Raw genomic sequence first — 22,650 nt, forward strand, 5'->3', positions numbered from 1 at the left:
ATTTCTATGGATGCCACAATCAACCATACTAAAAAAAATGACTTTCTTAGTTTGTCACAACTTGTAGACACATTTTCAGATAAATCTAAATCTTTGTTACAGGTTACACCTAGGTGGAGATAGCTATTAGTTTCGTAAATGTTTTCATCACACAGCTTCCACGTTCGGGCTGTTGATGTTTTATCGTTAAACACCATAGCGTTACATTTACTGGCGTTATAAAAGTAGCGTTCCTTTTTCGCGCTGGTATTACAGATGTCAATTAGGGTATCTAGGCCATGTTTCACGCCCGATAATATAACCATGTCATCAGCGGAGGTAGGGCAACTGCACATTGTATTACCTAATTTGAAGCAGTACTGTTTTTTTTTCAGTTTTGTTCATCAGATCATTTATGAACACGAGATACAAGTATGGACTCATACACTGACCTTGACGGGTACAGTAAACCTCACGCATAAGGAACTCGGATATAAGGAACACTCGGTTATAAGGAATAGTTTTCAATTCCCCGATTTAATTCCTTCTTTATTCAATGTAAAAATCCTCGGTTATAGGAAAACTCGGTTATAAGGAACACTTTTTCTAGTCCCAAAGTACGAAATTCAATGGAAAACCCCTCGGTAATAGCGAACAGACATAAAGAATAAAAAATTATTGAAAACTGGAAATAAACAGGAGAATCGCTGATGACGTCAGGGTAACGTCGGCACTTTCACGCGCTTTTATGCACATGAATAAACACATAGTATTTCATTTCTATGATCTTTAGTTTGTTATTTCACGGATGTGATAAAAAGAAAATAAATAATATCATCATTAACTTATATTTACTCGAGATTATGTTTGAGAGCTATATGTATTAGGTATTTCATGTTAACAATAGTGAACGAAAATCAGTCGTGGACACGGTCATGTTATACTATCCTAAATAAATGTGTTAATTACGCGTGATTAACAATGGCAAACAGTCCAGTTTACCAAATTTTCAATTGTAAAAATTATAGCAGGTGCTAAAATGGACAATAGCAAACTATAGGTATAATTTACTCTTTAGTCCGTATGTATGGTGCCGTTGTCTAGTCGTAATGCACTGTATGTCATAAACACCTTACTTTTAAATTTTTAATTGGTAGTCTAATTTAACACTTTTGTATTAATTATTTGAACATTTATTTTATATTAGTAATGATGCCTATTCACATAACATGCTGCCGAGCAAAGTAAGGGCTGCAACATATCTTAAAACCATAGTGTAGTACTCTCCTAAAAAGAAGATAGAAATAGCCGACAAAAAAAACAAATCACGTCATTCTTACCGACGTACATTTTGGCTTAGTTTAGGTTTAAACGCCGTGTTTCAACACTATATCAGTCATATACACGCAGTCAGTTTACCTTACCATCTGTCTAGGAAAGGACCGGTACTAGACTCACAACTTTCTCACATAAAGATTCATAGTCGACCCGGAGCACTTTTCAAACGTCAGTCAAATAGTGTTCGCTATACAAATTGTGTTCGTTATACAAACCTCGGTTACAAGGAATTAGTTCGCTATACGGATATAAGGAACCTCGTTTATAAGGAACAATTTTTAGAGGTCCCAAGCTGTTCCTTATAAGCGAGGTTTACTGTACCTTGTAAGATGGGAAACCAGTCAGACGTGTGACCATGTGATTTGACACAGCTATAACAATTATCAAAAAATGACACAATTGCCTTATATATCATAATATCAATACCCATTTTATACAGTTTTACAAGCAATGATGAGATCCACGTCCGGTCAGATGCTTGTTTGGCGTCTAGAAAGCACGCATATACTGTTGAATTGTTTTCTAATCCGAAATGAACACATTCTCTTAGCATAAAAGAGGTCATAAGACAGTTGACATTTTTCTGAAACCCACCTTGAGAAATTTTGAATTGGAGATTTCCGTCTTGTTCGAGAAATATCAGTAGCACTTTTTCACAAAGTTGTAATATTACAGAACAAAGAGAAATCGCTCTATAACTGTTGAGGTCATTTTTCTTTTTGTTTCCACCTTTAAATAGCGTAATAATTATTCCTCTTTTCATTTCTGTGAGTGTGTGCGAAAAGTGAAACATATTGTTAAACAGTTTTGCGATTACCGTTATTAACAATGTTCCTCCATACATGAGATTTTCATAAAAGAAACAGTCGTAACCACTTGCTTTGCGTTTCTTGCATGAACGAAGAGCTTTCATGATTGTGTGTTGGGATATGTTTGACATCATAACTTCAATCTGACTGTTGATATCAACCCGGTAATTTTCGTCAAAAAAAAAACGGGCTTCCGCTCGACGAATAAAGTTTGCTGCAGTAATTTTGCCATTCGGAGTTTATATCTCTTGGGTTATTTACTGTTACGCCATTGAAACACATTTACAACCCAGTGTTTAAATTATTTTTGTTTCTTCGCCTATTGATAAGTTTCCAAAATTGGTTACTGTCGCATTCGGCTGCCGTATCAATCTCCTGTTCTTGTTCTTTTAAGTACGCCGTTACAGCTTCGCGATGCACTGATCTAAATTGTCTTTTAATCATTTTATATTCCTTGAATTGAACCGAACGGTTATCTCTTGGTCTTCCCGCGCTAATCCATATTTCGCGTTTGATTTTCATTCGTTTGTGTAATAATGAAAGGCTTTTATTCCAATAAGGTTTATATGGGGTTAAAAGCTGACCCTGGGGATGTATAAATCAGTTGCGAGATTTAGAATAGCAACTATACCCGAGTATAAGTCGTCAATATCTTTTTTCTCATTAATTTGGAATGCCTGTGCTGTCTGTATTTCATCACTGTTTTCCAAGAAAGCTTTATACAGATCGAGATGTGACTGTTTCACATTATGCCAATTTATAACATTTCGACCGTTCAGCTCATTATTTCCTTGTGGGTATTTACCAGAAGATTTCCATAAAGTTAATGAACAGATGATAGGGCGGTGTGTAGAGACATTAAGCGCACTGTCATCTAGAATTTGGCAATTACTTATATATTCAAGACAAGTTTCAGGCACAAGTCTATGGTCTATGAAAGTTTTTCTACTGCTGTTGTACGGAACGTTACTGTAACTGGCTCCTCTGCAACGCTTAAGTGAATTTACAGATTTTAAGGAATATTTACTCATAAGATCTAATAACATTACACCTCTATAATCAGCATGGAAAGGACTTGTAACTCGTTCCAATTTGAGCTCAGTATTATAATCTCCCATTACTATCAAGAAACCCTTGTCCCCGTACATACATAAACTATTTTCTAATTCCTCAAGACAGTTTCTATAAACATCTATACTATGGTTTTTGCATGGTATGTATATCTGGAATATAAAAATATATGTTCCAGGCTTAACCATAATTTGAATACCTATAAAATATTTGAAATCAATTTCTATTGGTGTAACATAATGATTTATATCTTTATGCCATAACAGAGCAATACCACCTTTACCGACCTTTCTACTACTTTTAAGGTCAAGGTCGGGGTCTGATTTCGAGTAACTATTGTAACAATTATTTAAGCAATTGAGAAAATTGAGATCTTTTCTATATAACCAATGCTCTGATATGCCACAAACATCTATTTTGAAATCTGATAACAGATCGCACAAATAACTGGCACTTGACATAATTCCATTTGAATTCCATGTCGCAATGTTCAAAAAGCTTTTAACGTTGCCTATACGCATTTTTATATTATTCTACGTCTACATCTAATGCAGAGTAATGAACTCGCTGTTCGGGTATTGTTCCCATCCCATAGAATTATCAGACTTGGTTTTTGGCTGTTTCCTGGGTTTCTCATATTCCCTTTTGTGTGAAATTTCACCTGTGTGACTACCCGTATGATAATTGTTACGGTTTTTATAGGCGTTTAGGGACATCCACGGTCTACACGTGATTCACTTTGGCCAAAAGTATGGGTCGGCAGTAAGATAATGGGATTTACCGTCATCTTCAATATTGATTCGGAAAACGACTGTTTTAAGTTTACGATTCCTAAATATGGTTACTTTTGTTACTTTTGGGCCCCTGCTCTCTACAAACTTTACTAGCTTCTGCTCGGTACTTGTGTACTTAAAACCGCCAACATAGAAGCGTTTTGTACGGCGTCTGACATGCTGTAAGAAGTCTTCATCCTCTTCAGACGTCATGTTTTCACTTGCATACTGTGTGGACTGAGGAATGTGCGATTGTACCATATCAGATTGATATGCATGGTGGGGATCATTGTTTGGTACTGAGAGGGCGTTTTTGGGTACATTGTTCTGCTTTGAGTGGACATGTTTGGGGAAATTATGATGCAATTCTGAATAACTGGAATCAGTTTGTGATTTATACTTGACTGGTAATCAGTAGCATGGTCTTCATCTACACGTTTAGGACGCTGGCAAATATCAGCAAATGAAACGCTTTTCTTTTGCTTGTGTGGTGACCTTTTAGTGATACGTGTTGGAATAGGGATATAACCATGTGGAGCGTCTGCTTTCAATTCATTTGGGGTGATCTTATCACCGACATTGCATGGTACAGCTGCAAGTATGGAATGTTGGTCGTTAGTAGATATTTCAGCTTCCCTATTACATGTAGGGTCATCTATTAAGGTACCATCCTCAGATGCAGAAATAGATTCAGCAGTATATGGGGTTGTAACATTTTTATCTTGGGCACCAGTGGAGTTTGAGTTGGTATCGGGTTCTGCATCTGGCTGATGGTCCTGATATATAATACCATAACTTTCAACACAAGATTTTAAATGCGCAAAGGCAAAAGATATTCTAAGCAAGTTATCTTGTGTTTGTTTGATTGAATCACTATTAGCCTGGATAAATTGTTTACAAGACTTTACCTCTTCCATAACGACAGACTCTAGTTTCGTTATACGTACTTTGATATTATTAACACATGTTTTTACTGAATTCTGTTCATCTGTCAATTCATACTCAAATCTGTTCATAGAGTCTCTTAAGGACTTCATGTCCTCCTTGTGCGTGTTTTCTGTTATACTTTGTTTTTGCGTCATAAGCAGAATTTCAGCTTGTAGTGCAGTTACGGTTGACTTAAGCTGATCGAGTTCAGCTTTACAGACGCACTTATCTTGCATCTGCACTGAAGACTTACGTCGGTTTGACTTTCTAGACGTAGTGATAACGTCTTTTAACATGGAGTAATCCTCTCCTTCTATTACCTCAAGAATTGTATGGATGTCATATGCAAGCTTGACATCCGCCGAATCGCCATTTCGTGTGTTTACCCGTCGTTTCAGTTCACTATTGACATTAAAAGGGAACCCATCAGACTCCCGGAGTATTCAAATAGCGTGTGTCGGCTTTGTTCGAGCTTCGTTTTAGATTTATGATACTCCACTTAAAGTCTGTTTACAAACATGGCTTGGCGAATCTCGTAACCAGCACTGCAATCGGTGCAATTCAGTGAGATCGGATTGTGTGTTTTGATCCATCCTTGCTGGTAAAAATTCATTTTGCGAACAATCAACTTCGCTGTTGTAGGTCGACAATAAGAGCTGATTCGTGTTTGGTAGCATAGGTGTCGGCGAGAAACAGTTATCATTTTGATTACTATAATGATCCGTGCAAGTGACCGTTACTGGAACTTTAAACTCCGTTTGATCATTTAACATAAGTGGTTCCATTTCCGTTAGGTCTTTATTACATTCCATCATACTTTTATTTAATGCAGTCATATATACGTCCTCGGGTTATATCAGTTACCGCTAATCAGTCAATCACGGTCGGTCGATACTGGTATAGGTGAGCACATATCATATTTTCGCCACAGTTTTTGCCACTAGATTTTATTCGAACTTACAAAGAAAAGATACATGTCTTCAATTTTCCACTGTAGTTGAAAGATATTTTGATATACAGAGTCTGAAATTTTGTTACCTCTCTTAAATGTAACATCCAAATGCATTTATTTTTCGTATCCAAGTCATTTATCACTGTACTTTTTAAGTTTTCTACCAGAACAAAATTGCTGTGCATCTTCACACAACCGGAACCGGAAGTCAAAATATGTTCTGTTGTATTGCATGGCAATATTTCATTCTATTGTTGTGGGCTTACTTTGCAAACGCGTGGCTCTGAGGCTGATATTGTGGTGCTCTGTGCTTCTGATAAATCTACCATTACCTATTATCTTTTATCAAAATGACTTTTCTCAAGTCCATGACACCTGCAATCGTTCATTGTGAAGCCAGCTGTAATGACTGCAAGACATGGAAAATAGAAAAGAGGTTTTCCATGTAAAATTCACACAGGACATTGGATTTCCAGAAGGTAGACAAATCAAATTGCCAATGCTCCAATGCTAGATTTGCTCTTTCATACCTTTCATCAATTTACTCGTCAATTAAAACTGAAACACAAGCAAAAAAACACTGTATATTGATTTGTCTACTCAAACTCATTCTGAGCCTGCAGCCATCTGCAGTTCAAAATACAACAGTTAAACCAACGAACCCATCTGTAGTGCAAAACTTTACAAAGTATCAAAATACGCTGTCGTCGAAGTCAAGAAGTATGTCAAATTTTTGTTTACATTAAGATTTGAAAACCCATGGGTTGGGAAAGGGATCAGATGACCCCTTATAAGTTTTTAAACAGATTCCCTGTTGACTCCAACAGGTTGACGGGGGAAGATAACAAAAACCCACCGTTATCTCCTCCGCACAGTCAATGTATGGCAAGGGAGGTAAAATCAATTTTAAGGCCCCACCTTCCGAGTTAATGCAGCACAAATCTATTATTTAATTTTCAGTCGTCCATTTTTCATTCGCCGTTTTCAACAAGCAGTAATACCACAGTCACACATACGGCGCGGATAGCTACGTTTAACTGCGGATAGAAACGTAGTAATTCGTACCGATCCGTACCTGAGCCGTACGGATTGGTACGGATTGATACGGGTTACTACTTTAAGATACGGCTCAGGTACTGTCCGATACTGATCGATAAGGATTACTACGTTTCTTTCCGTGGCTAGACGTAGCTATCCGCGCCGTATGTGTGACTGGGGTATAAATAAGCCAGTAGAATTGCTGTAGACTTAAGGCTAACTATAATGAAATTCTCCTCATCTTATTAAAATATAGTTCTTCACATTTGGGCCTCATTGAAATATTTTTAAACGAAACTGACAAAATATCTAAAATAACTTAATGTATAAGTTTATAAATACAGAAAGAGCTTCTAGTTCGGCATCAATTATTATTAATAATGCATGTCCACACAAACAAATTGGTTTGAAAGGTCGTCTTTCAATTTTTATCTGATCGAACAAAACTTCTGAATTGACTGATTTAGTTTTGCATTAACATTTAATAAGACGCAATACAACTTTGATATTCACCATATACATGAACATTCTTGACCGTTCATTTCATTGTGTAATTATTAGAATAACAAGGAGCTGCAACTTCAAAACGCAAAATCATGCCCCGGGATCTATGACTAAAGATGTTTTTAAGGTTTAAAATTTAAGTAGATATAAAAGTCATCTGTAGATATGACAGTTCGTAGCTCTTGCTGCAAGGTTTGTTGAATGTATGTGCTAAACTGGGTGATTTATGCGAACTGAAGGTCCAAAAATTGTGTTTATTTAGATTTTAAGTTTGAAGGTGAAAGTCATATAAGAGTAGAGGCCATTTCTATATAGGTCGATCTGTAGTCTTTGCTAAAAATATTGTTGAGCTTGAGTATGAACTAAATAAGGTCATTTACGTGGGTTGTAGGACCAGAAGTGTTGCTTATTAGGGTTTTAAGTTTGAAGGTGAAGGTCATTTAAGTCGAGGTCATTTATACATAGGTCGACTGTAGGTCTGTCATAAGGATTGTTGAGTGAGATATGAACTAAATTGGGTCATTTATACGGACTGTATGCGAAACGATAAAATCTCTGGGGCATAAATATCCGTTCTTCCGCATTCTTAGTACTGACCATTGATTGCATGTGCATGTTTGGACAAATAACCTTGCATGGCCTTTGCACGATCGTATTAGGATTTTGAAATCGGAATTATATGGACAGTCAATAACTCCAAATGAATAATACAAACAACTTAATACATCAGGCCCGTGTGCAGGATTTTTTTTTGGGTGTGGTGGGGGGGGGGGGGGGGGGCAACCTGTGGTGGGTTCGGGAGGGGTATCCCGACCCGATGTTGAACATTTTTTAATATAGTACATGAAAAGATGCATTTTCCTGCTACCTGAAACACCTTTAAGGATGCATGAATTTATGTATGATTGTACAGTCACAGTGTACGGACTTCATTTTTCTGTATGATACCCAGGTCTCAGTGTATTGGCTCTGATATCTACCAGTCCAATGTATAACCAGCTACTAGTAATAAAGCAGCTAGTGGTTTGAAAATCAACTTTATTTATCATAAAAAATAATATGTGTAATTTCACTAAAAAGAAAAATGATTTACTAAGTTCACAAATAAGTATTAATAATAAAATAAATAAAAGCACAAAAATATTTTTTGAACTTTTTCTGCATTTCTTGTGTTCTAAGCAAATATAATGAAAAACTACCCACTACCCAATCAAGTACCACATTTAAAAAGCAAGCGATTAACGAAGCATGTACAGATAAAATTTTACCTGTAATATGCCTTGGGCTAATTTCTACTACCGGACACGGATTTATGGCTCTTTAGCATGTGTATTGCTGTCAAATCAAGCCGGTTGCGCTGGTGTATAAATTTGTTTATTGAGGGGCCCATAGTAATAAAAATCGTAACTAGCCAGCCAGCTGGAGCGCTGCCCCCCTGTCCCCCACCTGGACGCGTGCCTGTACAGCAAGCTCATTTGTACAGACCATATGACTCAAAGGGTAACCCATTGCAGCATCTTCTCCAGACTCAACAAATATACATAAATAAACATGGAAAACAATCAACAACAGTACATTATTATTAAGGTTGCGTTATTTATGGTTCAACAAGAAAACCTTATTTACAAATGCTAGATACCATCCATAATCAATGTCTTCATATTGCTCCTGGTGTATTTAAACTATCGCCAGTTGAAAGTTTGTATGTAGAAGCACATGAAACCCTCTCTTTACAAACGCTGAGTAAAACTCTCCTTGCAATATGCTGTTAGGGAAGCTGCAACCACTTCTAACACTGGTGATGAAATCATTTTTAAACCAAAGTTTATCGCTTCCTACGAGAAGAAAAAAACCCAAATCAAACCGTTTGGTTTTCCCGGTAAATCTTAAAGAATGAAACTGACTTTGAATGCACTGATATAAAAGAAAGTTCACTCCTGGATGCACCTCCATGGACCCTTTACCTTCCCTACAGTTTTTTATGTGAAAACTACCGTTACAGTTTGGATGAAAGATTTCAACATGTTCTTTTCAACCAAGTTTGGCATAAAATGTATACATGCATATGGCACTAAAAATGATAAAGTGGGTGAAAATAAAAGTTACATATTGATGAAAACAAGTAAAAAATTGCTGCAAGATGCAGCAAATAGATGGTCGCACGGCCCAAAAAACAAAGTGTTTGACCCATGTTCAAACTTGACCTACATTTTATCAAGGCAATAATTCTGACCAAATTTCATGAAGATCAATTGAAAAATACTGTCTCTATCGCATACACAAGGTTTTTCTTTGATTTGACCTATGACCTACATTTTGGCCCCAGATGACCCATATTCAAACTCGACCTAGATTTCATCAAGGCAATCATTCTGACATAATTCTATAAAGATCAATTGAAAAATACAGCCTCTATCACATACACAAGGCTTTTCTTTGATTTGGGATAGTGTCCTAGTTTTTGACCCCAGAAAAACCATTTTCGAACTTGACCTAGATTTCCTCAAGATAATCATTCTGACAAAATTTCATGAAGATCAGTTGAAAAATAAAGCCTCTATCGCATACACAAGCTAAATGTCGACAGACGACAGACGCCGGACATCGAGTGATCACAAGAGGTTAAAAAAAAAACAAAGAGTACAAATATGCCTCCAAGAGTAAACAAAATAGTGGGGAATAAATTTATTTCAAGGTAAATACAGTATTACAGCAGTATAAATAAATAAAATGCATTTTTATATTTTACCTGTAGATCTTCTGTAAAAAAACTGGAAAAAGTTAACTTCAAAACGCGACAGTTTGCACAGCCAGACCAGGATTCGAACCTGGACCCTCCCCAAAACGCAAATTACCGTACGTAATTTCCTCAATTTTTGGGTTGCTCTGCCAATTGAGCTATCTGACCAGTGGAACTGCAATATCCTAGCAATATCACTTAAGATAAATGTTCGATTCGCGGTTTTTAAAGCTGAAAGGGAGCATGAAAATGTGAAAAAATGGTAATGGGGATTTAGTAATCATTCAAGTTTTCTACCAAGTCAACTCTGTATATAAGCTGATTTACCACCTTTTTTTCTATTGAGCCTGCTGAAATTCTCTCAAAATATGAATTAAAATCCTCTTTTAATATTTAAAACAAGCATTGTCACAAATAAATACAAACTAGGTTAGAAAAAAAAGTTTGTTTCCGGTATCCCGACCTACCCTTAATTCCGGACCCTTATTCTTTTTCATTGCCTCGAAGAAGTATTTTTTTTTTAATTTAATGTTTTAACAAAAAGTTGAAAAACTGCACTTTTTATGTTTTAACCAAAGTCAGTGATGTTAAAAATCAACTTACTCAAGGAAAAAATCAGCAGGGGCTAAGGGTGTAACGATACATCGGAATTCATTTTATCATGATACATCAGTTTGGCGATACGCATATCGTATCATAGGCCTATTATTTCGAAATTCATTTTATCATGATACATCAGTTTGGCGATACGCGTATCGAATCATAGGTCTGTTTCACAATACAGAAACGATAAGTGAAAACTAGAAATATTGTATGATATCTTTCATACAATCAGTGTTATTAAAGATAGTAACTAAAGAAATGTATCATTCCAAGAGTAGAGACATTGATTAATTTTTATTTTGTCACATAAATGCTAACTTACGGTACTCAATTCGTATCGCGATATGTACCATATCGTTGCATCCGTATCACGATACATATTGTATCGTGAGTCTAGCATATTGTTACACCCCTAGCAGGGGCCAGTAGCCCACGGTTCCTAGATTTTGGGATGGGGCCCTAAATTGTTGGAGAAAATGCCCATATACCTAATGTTAAACATTTGTTTTTGACAGTCTGGGCCCCTAAATAAAAATAGCTAGTTTATATCCCTGTTACTGATGCTCTAAAGGAATAACACCCTTATTCGTATTTTTGTACACAAAAATAGTTTCCGAAAGGTCCCACTTGATAATAAAATCCAGATTTTTTTTTTAAATTACTGACCAGCTACCTACCTATTTTTCTTTAGCATGTAACTTTTTTTGGCCTTACATACATGTATACCTAAACTGTAGTCATACAGGGTATATTAAATACTATATGATTTTTAAGACGGGAAAGTGTGCAGATTGGAAATTATACACTGTTTTTCAAAGTGAAAGCACCTAAGTGTATTTGAATGGGACTAAAATTACATTTTCATTTTTTCATCGAGTGGGTGCGTTATCTCCCTATAAATCCATATCTACATTTACGGAAATACTCCCAACATTCAACAATTAACTTCTGATCATAACTGGGAGGTGAGGGCAGTTCTTAAAAACTGGGGATATCTTCAAATAAATCAAATAAAAGTAGCACAAAATATGCAATTATAGCTGCTGTCAGTCATGCAGAAAAACCTGAAAAATGTGTTTGTGTCATAATCTATGGCCTATATAAATCTTTATCACTTTAATTTTATGTCAAAAGCATTGATTTGTCATTCAATACATTCATACACTTACAAGAGTCCAAAACACAATTTTCGTCTTGTAATCAAAACTAGCAGAAAAGTAGTGGTTGTTATTTATCCATTCTCGCATACCAGAGGTCTACCGTGGTTCCCCGGATGAACTGATGGATGAGAATGTTATTTATCATCAGGAAGTACATGTATGTACCAGAAGACAGCAAGTCAAAAATTTTCACGAGGTCTCAAATCGCCCATTATCTGGACTATCATTGGACCTTATAATAAGACGAAATGCCCCCTTGTGCAGGACATTGGATTATGTTTAACAATAGTTCGCTTTAATAATTAGAAAAACCTTGAACAGCGCCACCTGCCTAGTGTAACATAACTACATGTACATGTGTAGTTATTCGCGCCGTAAGTCACATGGTCTATTCTAGGATTTCTTCGTTTTAAAATATATACTGTACTGTACATATATGGACCATCCATGATTTCAAAGATTTTTCTATCTATAATTTTACAGAATATACAAAATCCTAGACATGATATCTCTTCAGACAAGCTTATACATCGGATTATTTCGACTATCTGTCTCTTCATACTGCCTCGCGCCTCTTGTTATCAGGAAGTATGTACACGAGAAAATTCTCTCCAAGACACCGAGTCAAAAGTTCTGACGCGGTCTCAAATTGATAAATTAAAATGCCTAATGTTTCAGTAACTGTTTCAGACATTGGGAAATGTTTATAAATAGCTTCATTTAATAATTGGAAAAACCTTCGCAGCGCCACCTGCCAAAAGTAGCATATATACATGTATGTGTAGTAAAATCGCGCCAAAAATCACGTGGTCTATTGTTTACATTATTCCGTCTTCAAAAACTTCACATTTATGCACATTAAAAAATGATACTTTGACTGCAACTCACCTCTATAAACCTATTAAAATGCGTAACTAAGCAAAAAGTCTTCTAAAGCTATTTATTTATGTTTCCTATTGATAGTGTAAGTAGGTCATTACTTAGGGTGACTCGCTATGAGTTTGGTTTATTCTAAAATTTAGATCAACGCATGTGAATTGGCACTCAAAAACAATATTGTTGGTAACAACGTACCTTGTTCTTGACAAAATCCACTTCAAAATATTTTAATAAAAAAGGACGTTACACTGACTGCACTTTATGTACAGCAAGAATGACATAATTTTACTGCGCATGCGCGAATGGCCCTTCGCGAATAACTTGAAAGGCTGAAATTGATCAAATCCGATTCAATATACTGCAAATTCTGCAAATATTGCAAAATATAAACCAGAAGGAACAAAATTAAATAATATTAATTCCATTTATTGCTGCGATTACACATTAGAATATTCACTTTCTGAGTGTCAAACGAAAATTTAAGAGAAATATGATTCGAAGGGTAAAAATTGTCAAATCCGAACCCATTGCACATTCTAAAACCACCTCTATATGCCCGGCCCTGATGGGCCGTGCAATGAAAGAAGAATGTAAATTCTGCATTACATGCAACGGTTTACTACCTTCTGTACAATATTTTTGGTTATTTATAAGAATATCTTGCAAAATTCTTACGTCAATATGTTTGTTCCACTAGTCACAATCAGAGTATTTCAAGTACGTTTTATGGATTTTGAGAGAAATTATTTTCTCTAAAACGTGCAGATTAGTCCCTTAAGAGCATTTCCGGGAGTTGTTACTGCACAACTTTTTGCGCCGATGTGCTGTTGTCGATCTGTTACTTGCTGATTCTCCATCGGGGTTAAATACTGGCAGTATCGAACAATTCGAGTTATTCGAATGAAAACGTTTCAGCAGGTAAAAACCTAGGCAACCGACTAGATAATATTTTTTTAGAAAAAAATAATTCTTTTATTTTATGCTAACTATTCTATCAGTGAAATAATTTTATATCTCATCACTGACACTGTGAAAATATGAAGTCTATATTTTCACACTGTGAGAGATATAGCTTCGCCCCCTATTACATTGTGTATGAATTTTAAATTATTTGCTTAAAACAGGATGAAAATTGTAGACGCACATTTTTCTTTATAGTATATTTCCCGATTCAAACTATTTTACTTCATGAGAATTTCATAACGTTATGCAGGAAAAAATAAAATAAAATGGAACTTTATGTTGTGTGCGTATTTACTGTTTAGCTTTTGCAAGATGTATGCTTGTTATAGTTTATATCTATACTTTAATATACATATTTAACAATAGAGGCTATCAAAAATAAGCAACAGAAAACATACCTTTTTTTTTTGTAAAAATCAGTCTTAATAAGAGTATTTAATCTAAATATCTCCGAAAAAGCATGGACATGAAAAACATATGATTTCGTTCTGTTGTGTATTATATCAGTCACTTATACAGTTGAAAAGAAGAGTTGTCCATTGAAAAAGCAAGTTATGATAAAAAAACGTTTAATTTTTGTTACATTTTAAATATATAGATACATTAACTCACGAAGTTATCATACTTATATGAGGCATATGCCGTTTTATTACATATGATACCTGTGCGATAGGGGTAGGTAGGTTAGCTTGTTTACTTGTATTTGAATTTGCATTTCACTAAGGAGAACAATGGATGAAATACAACATTACAGTTCAGGTACCTAAACAAAGTTCTGTTCATTCTACCGTCATTCCACCTTCATTTAAGGAGGGGCAGTTAATATTCCTTTCAATGTTTGCATGTGTAGGTTATCAAATCCACTTTCAGATTAAAATCTATCAGAAGCAATGAACACAACCACAGCAACTTTTCCAACCGAACTGCTTTATTTAATTCACTTTGAAATATCACCATTTTTTTCTCTTTATCTTTGAATTTGATTTTGTGGAAAATGATTACTAATAAACTATATATCCCGACCATGCAATTAGTACAGCTCCACTCTAGCAAAATAAAAACAGACTGAGTTTAACTGAATTTGTTTTGAGAGAATTGACAAATGCAAATATGGTTTATAGCCGCTTTGAGTACTTAAAGAGGCATCGCATGCCATTTGGACTACAGCGGATCGTTTCGTTTCAATAAGGCACACATAATTATATTTTAAGAACTATGCTACACGTATAAATGTGTTAAAAATGCATGTACAGAAAGATTGCTTAACACTTAGAAAGAAAGCACAGCACATTATTACGCACACAAAAAGATTCTGTCTTACGTTAACATTTCGGATAGGAGTATCCGAATACCAAGGAACTAATTTATAGTTAGATGTAATTCATGTAAAAAAAAGAGAAAATAAGAAGCTACTTCTAATTGGCAAGGAAACAAAATAACGTTTTATCTAATCCAAAGACATAACCCTAAGAAGGTCGTATACTTGAGCCGTGTACGATGCCAGAGATGGAATTATTTAGCGGGCAGTTGTTTTCAAACTAACTCTTTCACATTCCTGTTGCTATATATACATGTAAGATCACAAATATGTATATGATATGTATTGTTAAGGCTTAGATCAATCACATTTTGTAAAAATTTACTCAGGGTCCTGACTGTATAATTTTACAGTTCTGACTGTATAATTTTACATTTTCAGAGTCCTGGACATATAATATACACAACATATGTTGACTTCAAAACCAGTCTCCAAGACAGGATACCAAAAGGCAAAGATATCACAATAGATTTCGAGCCAGCATCTAGATGTGTAGGAGATGTAAACTGTCACCACACGCTTACCAATGATAATGTCAATATTCTAATGAATCATGCCGTGCATTCTGAAAATACACAAATATTTGAACTCCGGAACCTGTCATTCGGACAGAAAGCCGTGTCGTGCACGTTTTCTACATCTGATTGTTTGTTCATCAGAAACAGTCTTGCTGATAGATACACACCAAAACTTGCATATCTCACATTACTAGAATCATACTTAAAGAACTTAAATTTCGACAAGTCTGATGTTGAAGTTGAACACAACGTATATGCCAGATCAATTATATTAGACTATATTTGTTATAGTCTTGTGAAAAGCCGTGAGGATGTCGTGGAAGCCTACCCGTCGACGAAAGAAAAAAATACATTTGTATTAATTGCTTTTACAAAAAATGACAACGATTATCAAGAACTAGAAACGTTTAACGGTCTTCAAGTTTTATGTAGACCATACCTTACAAAGTCGTCTGAATCTATTTTGGCTGAAAATTATGCACAAGAGCAAGGGTTGCATTGCTCGTTTGGAAAGGATATTCAATTGCTAAACGAAGTCATCGAGTCGAAAACAGGAGCGTTATTTACCGATCATAGCAATATTGAAGGCATTGGTTTAAGCATGGTCAGGTCTACGAGCAAAGGTTTTGATACATCCTCACCTTGTGTGGTACTTTATTGCAAGTGTAAGTCTTACATTCCTTTCGGTGAACAAGAGTTTCCAAAATACCTAATCCACCAGAGTGGCCTTTCATTTAAAACTGATGTTCGGGAAGGACGTTTCAGTTTAGGTCCAAATGGTAATACACTGCTTGGTGCTGCACGGGACTGGCACAAAGAACTAGCTATGGGTTGCAGCGTCGGACCGAAAAGTGGACATTATGATGCAACCATTGGGCCATTTGTAAAAGTTGAAGGTATTGACCAAACATGTTTTCTAACAGTAAGACATATGTTCCAGCCTTTTGATCTAGATGACCGTCGACTTCAAGGAACCAAACTAATGCAGCCGGCAGATGGCGATACTAAGTCTGATCCATACAGCCAAGCTGGGCATGGAGGACCCGTTAATGATAGAGAATGTGGTGATGTTTTAACGAGTATTTTCAGTGAGAGGGTTGATGCAGCAGTTGTCAAAATAAAAGCTGATCGTTCTCCGAGCAGAGGATACTTTGTTGTTCCTACGGAAAATGAACTAAAAGTTGCCGGTATAACAGTTACTTATCTGTATATCACTTTTAATTACATTTCTTCAAAGCATATGACTAAATGCTTATTAGAACATATTTCTAATCCTGCGTATTACTTAAGCTATTTCAAACGTTCTGCAGGTATGGCTCTGCATCTTCAGATATTTTTTCTCTACATTGTAGAATTTCATTAAAACACAGTCTTTCAAAATATACTAAGAAAAATAGGCTAGAAAAAAATAGGGTCATGTGCTTGATTTATTGCTAGACTGATTTGAATAATATATAAAAATAAGGAACTCAGTTTGGAGGAGTTATTGGCCCTGACCTAGGAAGCAATTGTCATTTTAATGTTTTGTTACGCGTAGCTCCAAAAGTATTTGACGTAGACTCACAAAATGTTACAGGAATGCTGTATCTTAAAAATTGTTTAACCCGAGTCATTAAACAATGTTACAGTGGCAAGTGTGTGTGTGTGTGTGTGTGTGTAGGGGGGGGGGGGGGGGGGGGGGGGGGGGGCTATGGACACACATCTAGGTTTTTATCAGATGTGTAACAGTACCTTAACAGCATTTGCTTTCAAACACATGTGCAATGTACTAGACTATGTTCTAATAACGTTTTAATCAAAATCCTTTTGATGCTTGTAATCGTATACATCTAATGGGCATGTTTCGAGAACATTTTAATACTTTTTCTTGTTGGTAAAGGGCCATTTGTATGTGTCAGGCAACATTCTATTCAGTTTTAAATCCATCGATTACAGTGTTACATTTGTACTTAAGGTGGAATGCGCCCCTTAATTGTTTTGCCGAGACCATAAGATCTCGGTTCCTTTTTATACACTCTAAGAGACGTATTATGTTATCGCCTTGAAAAATAGAAGTCGTGTTTATGTGTCTGCTAGACGTACACATACTGTGAAACAACATAACAAAGTAACACGTTTTTACATCGAGTCGATCTTTTATCAACTGGATTCCAAGGCAAAATTTATACCAAAGCTTGATGTCAGTTTTCCGTTCTGACGTAACAATATCGTATCTGACGTCTTAAGCGTCAATCTTATTTCTGAATTTTCTGAATGCAAAGTGACAAATATTTTGTATTTTACATTGATATGGCATTCAGAGCGTAGGAAAGGAGAAAACTTTCGGAATTTCCGCGAAAATTGCCGTCAGGGGCCATGTTTCTAACACAATAGCAAAAAAAAAAAAAAAAAAAAACAATAATAAAAAACGTGTGAACAATAAGGCGACAAAGTAAAACCTGAACTCAATCGCATATATCCTGAAATTTGTATAGTATAAATTTCAGGACGAAATTCGGCAAAAGAAAATTTGGGGCGCACTAAGCCATCGATATGATATCTATTGTTTCTTTCTGCATTGCATCAAAGTCGGAATACAGCCAATGGTGGAAAAATAAGTCACAAAGTTCATGCAGTGAAATGGTCGCTTTGTTGGGTACTCAAGAAGAAGAAAATATAGATACGCTTACTGCCGTTTATAATTTAATTTTCGATCGATACGCTTCAAAACAAACATTTACATTTGCAGTATTACTTTCAGGTTTTTCGCGTACAAACTTTCCGACTTTTGATGATGGGTCAATTATGAATGCAGCTGAATTCACGACGGAAGACGTTGCTACAGAAAGGGTTGTCAAATTTGGAAAAACAACCGGATTAACGAAAGGATCACTTGAATTAAACTCCATGGTAGTTAAAGTTGTGGACGAGGAAGCATTGGCCATACAGTACAATGGACGTCTTGAGAGTAAGGTTATGAAAAACCAACTGAAAATTAATTCTCACTCACTGAAGACATTTTTCCAGCTAGGGGATTCTGGATCCGCCGTGTTTTTGGTAGACAAACGAAATAAATTACATTGTATTGGGATGGCAATTGGTTCAATGTCCGATCTGTCGTGCCTTGTTACACCCATACAAGTTGTTTTGTCCGAGTTGGAGAAGAAACTAGGCAAGAAAATTTTACTTAAGAACTTTGAGATGGAAAATATGCAGTAGATCTAGATAAACCTATAACAATCGATTATGACAAACTGGCAAACTGAAATATATATCTGAATTGTTGGCTATGATATAGGGGCCCGGACTGCAGATTTTGGCTAAAATGATCTTTCTTTAAGTTTAGTAATGCTATGACTTAATGTATTGACTCACTATTGTTCAGCTTGGACTAGCTGATAAGCCCCGCCTCACTTCACCTTGTATTATGTTACAGTTGTAGTATCAAATTAGAAAACGATTTATAAACGGAACCCATGCCGTCCTACCACATCAAATATATTACTTTGGCGACTAGGATGGTGGGACCTAATTGAAAGGATAATGTTTTTCAAGAGAACTTATTAATGATAAGGTCAGTGAAAAAGTGTTTGTGGCTATTTTAAAAAAGAATCAAGAATTTATTCTCAGTGTTTCAAGATGGCACCTTCTTTTGAACTGCCAACGCCACAGCTTTTTAAGGTAGAAGGACAAAACACCAACGTGCCAAGTGCATGGGTCTATTTAGGTGAAACGCTTTGAATACTACATACAAGAATCTGGAATAAAAAAGGATAAAAAGAAAAAAGGGCTATTTTGTTACATTTTGGTGGACAAGATTTACAGGACATTTATGAAACAATGACAAATCCTGATAATAACTATCAACAAACTGTTCAATATTAACGCGATACTTCAATCCAAACAAAAACATGGTTATGAAAGACATCGTTTCAGACAAGAGAATCAAAATTCAGATGAAACAGTAAGTAACTACATCGTTAGACTCAAAAAACTTCCTTTGTCATGTGACATGATTCGCGGCCAAGTTGTCGAGAAATGCATCTCCAAAGAGCTGAAAATTAATTTCTGCGTGAGAAAGAACTTACGCAAGAAAAAGTACAACGAATATCCCGCACAGCAGAGCTTAAAGCCTTGCATGCCAGCAAAATGCAGAGTTAATCAGAAAACAACACGTTTCAGCGCAGTTCAGACAGTTCTGTAAACTACGAAATCTTGATGTTAGCCAACTTCTTCACAAGAAAACCAAACAACAGAAACAACATCAACCTAGAACAAGACCAGCACCGAAGCCAGCAAAGTTCAAAACTTGCTATCGATGTGGAGGAAAGGGTAATTCCGGTCATGAATGGATGAAATCGCGCAGTATTGTGTGAAATATGTGCAAAAAGCAAGGTCACTACGCACACATGTGTAAGCCAAAACAAAATCAAGTGTGCTATGTCAATAATAATGAGGACTAGTGTGAACATGAGAAATATGTGTTCAATTTAAATTATAAAAGTCAGTCACTAAACGTGGAAATTGAAATTTAAGGAATCAAATGTAAACTACTCATAGATTCTATATCTTGTGTAAATTGCCTCAATCGATCTACGTTCGAAAAGGTGAAATCAAAATCTACCGCAGTCACAATATCTTGTTCTAGGATCTATCCTTACGCCCACTCAACACCGCTGAAAATTCTTGGAATTGCAGACTTTAATGTAAAATCAAAGAAAATGTTACAAAAATCACATTTCTCTTGACTAGACATTGACCTTTAGAGGAAGTGTGGTGGATTTAATGCTCCTAACTGAAATTCTATTGTGAATTTGTAACTTTGCAGTCTTAATAACATTCTTTCTAATTTGGCTTAAGGTTTGTACCATAAACCGGTTAAAACTCCCCAGTTGTGGTTTTGTCACTGACCGTTCCAAGGCGGTGCCCCACTGTGTTCCTGTATTTGTTTGTTTTGTCCTTTTGTGTACATTTTTGTGTGTGGTGTGCGAGAGTTGTTCGTGTGTGTCTTTGGGGAGGCTGCGTTTTTTGAACGTGGCTTTCCCTGTTGGATATTCTTCCTTGTTTTTGTGTGTTGGCTTCAAAATGTTTATAAACGGCTTATTGTCTGCAACCACTTGAAATGTTAATCCGTTAACGTATGTTCGAAACTTTTCTATTCCCCATGATACTGCTATGTAATCTCGTTAAATTTGACTGTAGCGTCTTTCAACTTGATTTAATGTCCTGCTTGAATATGCAACTGGTTTAAAGTGTCTATCACTTTGTTTCTGAGACAATATTGCCCTGAATCCATATGGTGATCCCTCTGCTGTTGTTTCAGCTTGTAGTAGAATGCCATGACACTTACATTAGTTAATAATGACTTCAGGTGTTGAAATGCTGATTGTTGTTCTTTTACCCACTCAAAAGTTACGTTTTTTTCTTGTCAGTTCCCTCTAAGTTCTGATATTGTTGCAAAGGAATTTTGAGCAATAGCTCTAAGGAAGATTTCTTTCATATTTTGGGGAGATACAGTGTTCAGTACTGCCTTGATTTTGTTGTCGTTTGGCAAAAGTCTTTTAGCTGAGAATGTGTGACCAATGAACGTAATTCTTGTCCCACAAATTTCACATTTGTCTTTGTCCAAAGGCGTTGTAACACTTTTCGTAGTGCTGCATCATGTTCTTCTTTGGTTGTACCATATACCAGTATGTCATCCGAAATGTTTTACAGTTCAGGATATCCTGAAGTGTGTGCTGTATTACACGATAATAGTCTTCTGACACACGAGAACCTCCAAACATTAAATTAATCGACAATAGTGGTATATTCGGTCATTCGTGACGGACGTTGTTATTTCTCGTGACTGTTTGGGTCGAGTTCTATTTGATGGTAACCCATGTTCAAGTCTAGCTTAGGCAAGTAATCTGATCTGTGATTACATTATTTACATAGAACTTTACTAATCGAAGACCAAAGACACTCTGCAGGTCTAATAACGATGTGCACTCATTATCAATTGTGTGAAATTTGATTTTGGTGAAAATTCAAACAAAACAGAGATATACCAAGATTGTGTATGTGAAAATGCAGTGCCCGCAGCCATGACTGTAGACAAATTGAAAAGAAGTCACCTCAGGATGAATTCATTCAAGAACTCTTTAAATGCATTACACGTGGTAAATGGTAAATGGCCAAAGCATGAACAGTTCAAGACATTCTTCAAGTTACGCAGTGAGCTGCCCATTCATAAGACGAGACAAGATGTCGTGCGCTCGAGATGAAATGACTTCGCTCGAAAAGATATCGTGCACATGATGTAAGATGTCATGCGGTCGAGATAAGATTTCGTTCGCAGGAGATAAGATATCATACGCATGAGATAAAATGCCGTGCGTTCAAGATAATTATAATTTTAAAAAATAAATGCACGTTCTAAACACACAACCGTAATTTCAAAATGTACATGTGTATATCTTGAATACCCAATACTTGTCTTTAAGAGATACATGTTGAAGTACTTTTTATTTAATTTGAAATATTTTGTGAAGCTATACAGTGGAATTTTATAACAGTTCTCTTAGTTTTGTATGTTGAGTAATTTCATTAATTACATGACTAATTTGCTATTAAATAATTGTCTTTTCGTTTAGAGTACAAATACTTTAAGGTGATTAATTTCTATATCTATTCGATTTTAATAATCGTAAATTTTGATATCAAGAGTGGTTTAGTTCTTTCAGATTTTTTAGTAAGAGTAGATGTGTATCCACATGACTCAGGTGCCCCACTTCCTGTCTGTAACATGGTTTCGTTACTCATGTCGTGCGAACAAGAGTGATGTCGAGCGCACGAGGTATGTTGAGCACATGAAATAAGATCATACGCAACGGCTGTGCGCATGAGACAGAATGTCTTGTGCACAAGATAGGATGTCGAGCACACGAGACAAGATTTCGTGCGCTCGAGATAAAATGGCGTTTGCTCGAGTACTTGCTCTATCAAATATCTGGTTCCCTTTAACTTTTGTATATGACAAAATGTGTCATGCTGGGAACCAACTGTCCGCATAATGAGCGCAAATCAGCCACAAATGACCCAAATTCTATTATTTACA

General features: G+C 35.9%; 1 protein-coding gene across 1 annotated transcript; it reads left to right on the forward strand.

The window, feature by feature from the left end:
* The first annotated feature begins 6,199 nt into the window (after positions 1 to 6,199).
* Positions 6,200 to 22,182, forward strand: LOC128553380 (uncharacterized). Its single transcript, XM_053534519.1, has 4 exons — positions 6,200 to 6,294; positions 6,677 to 6,743; positions 15,436 to 16,759; positions 18,313 to 22,182. Exons 1-4 carry the CDS (start codon positions 6,200 to 6,202, stop codon positions 18,768 to 18,770), a joined length of 1,944 nt encoding a protein of 647 aa, XP_053390494.1. The 3' UTR covers positions 18,771 to 22,182.
* Positions 22,183 to 22,650: the final 468 nt, after the last annotated feature.

The sequence above is a fragment of the Mercenaria mercenaria genome, unplaced genomic scaffold (genome assembly GCF_021730395.1).
Source record: "Mercenaria mercenaria strain notata unplaced genomic scaffold, MADL_Memer_1 contig_3762, whole genome shotgun sequence".
Taxonomy (NCBI): Eukaryota; Metazoa; Mollusca; class Bivalvia; order Venerida; family Veneridae; genus Mercenaria; species Mercenaria mercenaria.